Source organism: Haliaeetus leucocephalus, unplaced genomic scaffold (assembly GCF_000737465.1).
Source record: "Haliaeetus leucocephalus isolate CR32 unplaced genomic scaffold, Haliaeetus_leucocephalus-4.0 Scaffold267, whole genome shotgun sequence".
In the NCBI taxonomy this organism is placed as follows: domain Eukaryota; kingdom Metazoa; phylum Chordata; class Aves; order Accipitriformes; family Accipitridae; genus Haliaeetus; species Haliaeetus leucocephalus.
The window spans coordinates 230446-236906 of NW_010972703.1; the positions used below are offsets into that span (position 1 = coordinate 230446).

Genomic DNA, 6461 nt, shown 5'->3' on the forward strand with positions numbered 1-6461 from the left:
GGGGGGTCAGTACCAGGGACCACGGGGGGATCTGCCCACCATGCCTGGGTGCAAGGCTGAGGCTTGCTGGGTGCTTGCTGCCAGCGCAGCCCCTGTGGGTGACACCCTGGGGGACTTGGGGGGGGTCTCTGCTCGTTTCAGCCCTTGGAGCAGGGGTTCCCTTTCCTGAAACCACCTTGGATGGAGCGAGCTGAAGAGCTGCCGGACCCTGATCCTCCGGGGGGGAAAGAAGGGGAGACCCCGGGAGACCCTCTTGCAGGTTAGGAGCTTATGCCTGTGGAAGGACCACCCGAGCCCCCTGCACCCACCCCCGCACCCCTCCCTCCCTGCTTTCACCCTCCCTCAAGCGACTGGGGTTGAGGGCGAAGGGGTTCTGCTCTTGCCTCGCCTGTGCTTTTATCCACCATCCCCCACCGTGACGTGGTTTCCCTTCGAGAAATAAAGACGTTGCTCTTGTTTGCGACCCGCAGCAGGATGCGCCGCCAGAAGAACGGAGGAAGAGCCAGACCTGACGCGAGAAAGGGCTGAGCGAGGGAGAGGGCACGGAGTTGCAGCGGCAAAACGGGAAGGAAACGTTTTGGAGAGCCCTGGGCAGGAGGCAGCCCCTGAGAGCAAAACGGGGCCGGAAGGGGATAAACTCATCCGTCACAGAGGAAACCAAAAGGTCCTCAAAGAATCCAAAGCCCAGTACAGAACTGCCGCCAGAGAGAAGAAGTACATGTGCAACGAGTGTGGAAGGAGCTTCGGACAGAGCTCCAACCTTATCGTGCACCGGCGGATCCATACCGGAGAGAAACCTTACAAATGCCACGAGTGTGGGAAGTGCTTCAGGCAGAGCTCGAACCTCATTGTCCACCAGAAGACTCACACGGGAGAAAAGCTCTACGAGTGCCCCAAGTGCCAGAAGCGCTTCCCGGACAGGTCACTGCTCATCAGGCACAAGAGGGTCCACATAGGAGAAAAACCTTTTAAATGCCAGCAGTGTGGGAAAAGCTTCATTCACCAGTCGAGGCTTCTTGTCCACGAGAAGGCGCATGTAGGAGAAGAACTCTACCAGTGTCCCGAGTGTGGGAAACACTTCAGGGAAAGAGCCAAGTTCCTCCAGCATCAGCGGCGGCACGTGGGAGAGCGTCGCTACAAGTGCTACGAGTGCGGGGAGGAGTTCGGGCAGAGCTCGGAGCTCAACCTCCACCAGAGGATCCACGTGGAGGAGAAGCTCTACCAGTGCTCGACGTGCGAGAAGTGCTTCAAGGACAGGTCCACCCTCATCAGGCATGAGACGGTGCACACGGGAGAGAAGCCCTACAAGTGCCATGAGTGCGGGAAGAGGTTCACCCGCAGCTCGGACATCATCGTCCATCAGCGGACACACACGGGGGAGAAACCCTTCGAGTGCCCCGAGTGCGGGAAGAGCTTCAGCCACCGCTCAAATCTTTTCCGACACCAGAGGATGCACACGGGGGAGAAGCCGTATAAGTGTGAAGAGTGCGGGAAGCGATTCGGGCAAAGCTCAGAGCTTATCGTCCACCAGCGGACCCACACCGGGGAGAAGCCCTACCACTGCTCCGAGTGTGAGAAGTTCTTCAGGGGGAGGTCAACCCTCTTCAGGCACGAGAGGCTGCACACGGGGATCAAGCCATACGAATGCAGCGAGTGCGGGAAAAGCTTCGGGCAGAGCGGGGACCTCATCGCACATCAGCGTTTCCATACGGGCGAGAAGCCCTACCAGTGCTCCCAGTGCAGAAAGTTCTTCAGCAACAGATCCAGCCTCGTGCGGCATCAGCGGCTGCACGCCGGCGAGAAGCCCTACAAGTGCCATGAGTGCGAGAAGAGCTTCGGGCAGAGCTCGGACCTCATCGCCCACCAGCGGACCCACACCGGGGAGAAGCCCTACCCCTGCCCGGTCTGTGGGAAGAGCTTCAGCCGGAGATCCAACCTCATCGTGCATCAGCGGGTGCACAGAGGGCTTTGCAAGTGCCAGAAATGTGGGAGAAGCTTCCAGCCCAACTCGCATTTTGGGATGACGGTGGGGAAGGACTCACTCCAGTGCTCCCAGTGTGCAGAGGGTTTCAAGGAGGGGTCAAATCCCATCGAACACCAGAGATAACACCGGGGAGAAATGGCTTTGTAAGTGCTCGGAGCAGAGAAGGGGTTTGGGGAAGAGTTGAGACATTGTTTGTGAAAGAGAAAAAAAATCAGCGCTTCTAGGTAAAAGTCTTCAGTTTTAAAGACTGCAAAAGTGGGGGAAAAAACCCCACCCCGTGCAAATGATCTAAAGTAGGCCGATCAGTCAATAACTTTTTTTTTTTTTTTTGCTAATTATTTCCTGTTAGTAAGAGTTTGCTCAAAGGGCTTGATGTGTTGGTCCACGATCCACTCGCTCCCATCGCTCCCCAGTCAAACTGTCTGCTGTGTCAGGCTGTCCATCATCCCATCGTCTGTCTGTAAAGCCCTTCCTTAAATCCTTTGACATTTTCCAGGCTGGGTACCCATCAGCACCCCAAAGATACTGTAGAAATCTGTCTTGCCCTCCACATCCTTCCCTCCCCCTTGTATGTATGTAACCTCAATTAAAAAAAAGGCCCTCTGTTCCCAAGGAATGTCATGTTTTCCTTGTATTTTTCTGCTATATATTAAATTTTTATTTGCTGCTGCGTGGCGGGGAGAAGTTACTGCTGTTAAAAAGAAAAGAGGGGAAAATTGCAAAGAGCTTCATAAAGTTGTTGGTGACCAGGGGATGGGAGCTGCCTGTTTATAACCCAAGAGAAAACAGTGAGATCTTGGTGAAGCCAAGCATCCAAGAACTGGCCTGGGGCCAGTCCCCTTCCAGCTCTGCATCCTGGAGGAAAGCAAACATTGGGGAAATCACACTTTCCCAACAGGTTTTGAGGGAGTTGAGGGTTTTTTTTTGAGGGAGAAGGGTGGGGTTCTCTTGCTCCTGAGCTAGGGTTGATCTTGGAAGCTGCTCACGTTTGGTTAGTGGAGGCAAAACAAGCCTTGGTGCAGGAAACTCCAACTAAAGCCTGACCACGACTGGGGGAAACTGGTCTCTTTGTCCAGTTTCTGCCTTGGTTTCAAGAGCCAGCATCTGCTTGGCTTTGCTGTGCTACTCACAGGCTCACAGGGATGAAGGTGACCTGCAAGTCCCTTACCAGGCTTCCAGGACCTAGCATGAGAGAAGGTCCACAGCCATTGGGGTGCTCCAGGTACTTCACGAAGAGCTTGGCTCTTTGGCTTCGTCTTCCTCTTCCCTTTCCTCCTCTTTGTGTAGTCGCACCTCCCTCCCATTCCCTCATATCTCCTTATCTCCCCCTTTCCTCCAAAGACACAGCTGCCCATGGTGGCCACCACAGCAAAGATCTGCGGGAACACCATGGAAATGGTGGTGGTTTCCACCTTTTACTTTGACGTAGCCATCCTATAACTTTCTGACCTTAAATCAGCACCAATCTCGGAGGTGTTTAGACCCCAGATGGTCCATTGGGCCAGTCAATATATCATTGACAGCCAAAATTCAGTATCTAAACCATAATTGTAGTACCACAGTGCTGCTTTAATGTAAAAAGATGGTGGGTGGTTTCCTCCATGCTGTTCTCCGCATGGTTGGGTTGGAGTTGTGTTAATAATGTCCTGGCTGTGACTGGTGGTGAGGGTCGTGTCACACAGAGTTTCTGAATGTACGTGAATGGATAGATGGTCCAGAAAACATTTATCTAGGATTTGGATAGAGAAGTGAGAATATCACTAGTGCTTCTTGGCCAAATTCAGGTTTGTGGCTACTTTTATTTGCCACTGTAGCCACCCTAGACCTTAAAGGAGTCTTTGGCAAGCCCAGGCACCTTCCCAGTAGGGATCTCCCCATCTCCTGGGTACCAGCTGACAATGTGATGGGACCATCCCATCTAGCGATGGGTCACCTAGCCCAAAGCAAGAGGACGGGGCAGTCTAGCCGCAGCCCTCCTAGATGTAAAGAAGATACCGTTAACGGCAGGACCATTGGCAGTGCCACACCAACGGTGTCACTCCGAGGCCACTGATGTTCCCAGCCTGTGTACAATGGGCAAAGGGACAGGCTGGAGCCCGCAGCCAAGGGGGTGTCACTGGACAATCTACACTTCTGTGTCAACAACAACCATCCCACAGACCTTGGGCCACATCTGGAGGATGGAGATGGAGGCAGACATGGTGCAGGAGGATTGTCAGAGATGTCAGAACAACTTAACATACCCTGGATGTCCATTGCACAGTTTTACAGAGCACCACGGGATCTCAACCCACAGGAGGGGAATTATTCCTGCTGGATGCGTGGGTCATCCAGACAATGCATTCAACCCCACTTCCCTGAGGACCGTGGTGAGATAAAGATGGGATGGTCGCTGGCTGATGGTGACAAGAGCAGAGGCTCAGCCCAGAGGTGATGCAAGGATGGGGAAAGAAGGCAAAGGAGGTGCCTGGGGACCACGTTTCTGTGATGGAAAAGCCCATCTAAAGAGGGATGCACGGGAGCCACGCAGCAAATGCCAAGCCCATTCCATGTGCTCGCAAAAAGACACGTTATTTAGTAAATAGGTTCATGTTTTACTCTAAAACATATATACAGGTATTTCCCTCCCCCTCCCGCCCCCACTGACTCCAATGTGGAACACAAAGATCCTGCACTTGCCATATGCCAGTGGCTGTTTCTTCTGTGCTTTTTCTTCTAGAGGGAGGAAGGTCTTGAGCTTTTTCTCCATCCTGTCTCTTTTTTTTCCCCAGGAATTCAATGTTTTTTCTTCTCCGTGTCACTGCTGATGCTCAGCGGGGCTGAGCACGGGGCAGCGTTGTCCTCCATCAAGATGTCGTGACGGACTGAAAGAGCTGTGTTCTCCACAAAGCTTTTCCCACGCTGCCGGCGTTTGCGGAGCCCGTCCGCACCGTGCACTCGCTGGTGCACCATAAGGTTGGATTTCCTACCGAACCTCTTCCCGCATGCCAGGCACAGGTAGGGCTTCTCCCCGGTGTGGGTTCGCTGATGTGCGATGAGGTCCGTGCTCTGCCCGAAGCTCTTCCCGCACTCGTGGCACTTGTAGGGCTTCTCTCCCGCGTGCTGTCGTTGATGCCTAATGAGGCTGGAGCTGTTGCTGAAGACCTTCCCGCACTCGGGGCACTTGTAGGGTTTTTCCCCTGTATGGAAACGCTGGTGGGCAACAAGGTCCCCGCTCAGCCCAAAGCTTTTCCCGCACTCAGGACACTGATAGGGTCTCTCCCCCGTGTGCAACCTCTCGTGTCTGATGAGCGTGGAACGACCCTTGAAGTATTTCCCGCACTCGGAGCAGTGGTAGGGCTTTTCGCCGCTGTGGGTCCTTAGGTGGACAACTAGATCTGCCCTGTGGCCAAAGTTTTTCCCACACTCTTGGCACGGGAAAGGCTTCTCGCCCGTGTGCCTCCTCTGATGAGTAAAAAGATTCGACCGATGGTTGAAGGTTTTCCCGCACTCAGAGCAAGCGAAGGGTTTCTCCCCAGTGTGGATTCTCTGATGGACCGTAAGGTCCGATTTGCGGGTGAATCTCTTCTCGCACTCATGACACTTGTAGGGCTTCTCACCTGTGTGCAGCGTCTCATGCCTGATGAGCGTGGACGGGTCTTTGAACCGTTTCTCACACCTGGGGCACTTGTAGACTTTTTCCCTCGCGTGCAATTCCTGGTGCAGAGCGAGCTTCCCGCCCTGCCCGAGCCTTTTCCCACACTGGCAGCATCTAACGAGTCTGTCCCCCACCTGCGTTTGCTGATGCTCAAGGAAATCCAGGTCATTCCCAGAGTTTTTCTTGCACTCACGGCACCTCAGGGGCTTTTTCTCGGTGTGCAGCCGCTGATGCTTCGCAAGGTTCGATCTGTCACTGAAGAACTTCTCACACCCGCAGCATTTGTACGGCTTTTCTCCGGTGTGTGTCCTTCGGTGCACAATGAGGTTTGAGCTCTGCCTGAACCTTTTCCCGCACTCGGTGCATATATATTTCTTTTCTCGGGCGACGGCTCTGTATGGGGTGGTGGGTTCCTTCAGGACTTTGCAGTTTCCTTCATGATGCACAAAGGTGCTCGCGTCCTTCCCTGGGTATCCTTGCAGCCCGTGTGCTTTTACACCCAATTTTCTCTGCTGAAAACTCCCAGAAAAATTTCCTTCTGAGTTTATGGACGATGAGCTGCTCATTTCAGGGCTTTCCTGCTGGAGACTCTTCTCATTCTCACTCTCCGTCTCATGTCCTGCTGGGTTAGAAGTAAGTAATGATATCACTTAATGACCAGAAACACGGTGTGGCAGAAAGGGGAAAAGATAAAGCTCCTCTTGGATGGGACCCTGGGGTGCAGCTCTCACCTCTGCGAGGGTCTCCCAGGGCCTCCGGCTCCTCCTTTGCTCGGGGTTCACCTTCCCATCGCTCCATCCCCTCGCCTACTGCCCTTGGGGAAAAAAAAACACTTCTCTC

The 6461-nt window shown here is 53.8% G+C and overlaps 2 protein-coding genes across 2 annotated transcripts in view; one reads left to right on the forward strand and one right to left on the reverse strand.

The window, feature by feature from the left end:
• Window positions 1-3424, forward strand: part of ZNF473 (zinc finger protein 473) — a 157479-nt gene extending 154055 nt beyond the window's left edge. The window contains exons 8-9 of the mRNA XM_010569295.1: window positions 716-2026; window positions 3326-3424. Of these exons, the coding sequence (XP_010567597.1) occupies window positions 716-2026; window positions 3326-3424 (1410 nt within the window). The remainder of the gene's footprint in view (window positions 1-715; window positions 2027-3325) is intronic.
• A 1335-nt stretch (window positions 3425-4759) lies between these two features.
• Window positions 4760-6461, reverse strand: part of LOC104832894 (zinc finger protein 271-like) — a 16533-nt gene continuing 14831 nt past the window's right edge. The window contains exons 6-7 of the mRNA XM_010569296.1: window positions 5811-6008; window positions 4760-5642 (exon numbers count right to left, since the gene is read on the reverse strand). Of these exons, the coding sequence (XP_010567598.1) occupies window positions 4760-5642; window positions 5811-6008 (1081 nt within the window). The remainder of the gene's footprint in view (window positions 5643-5810; window positions 6009-6461) is intronic.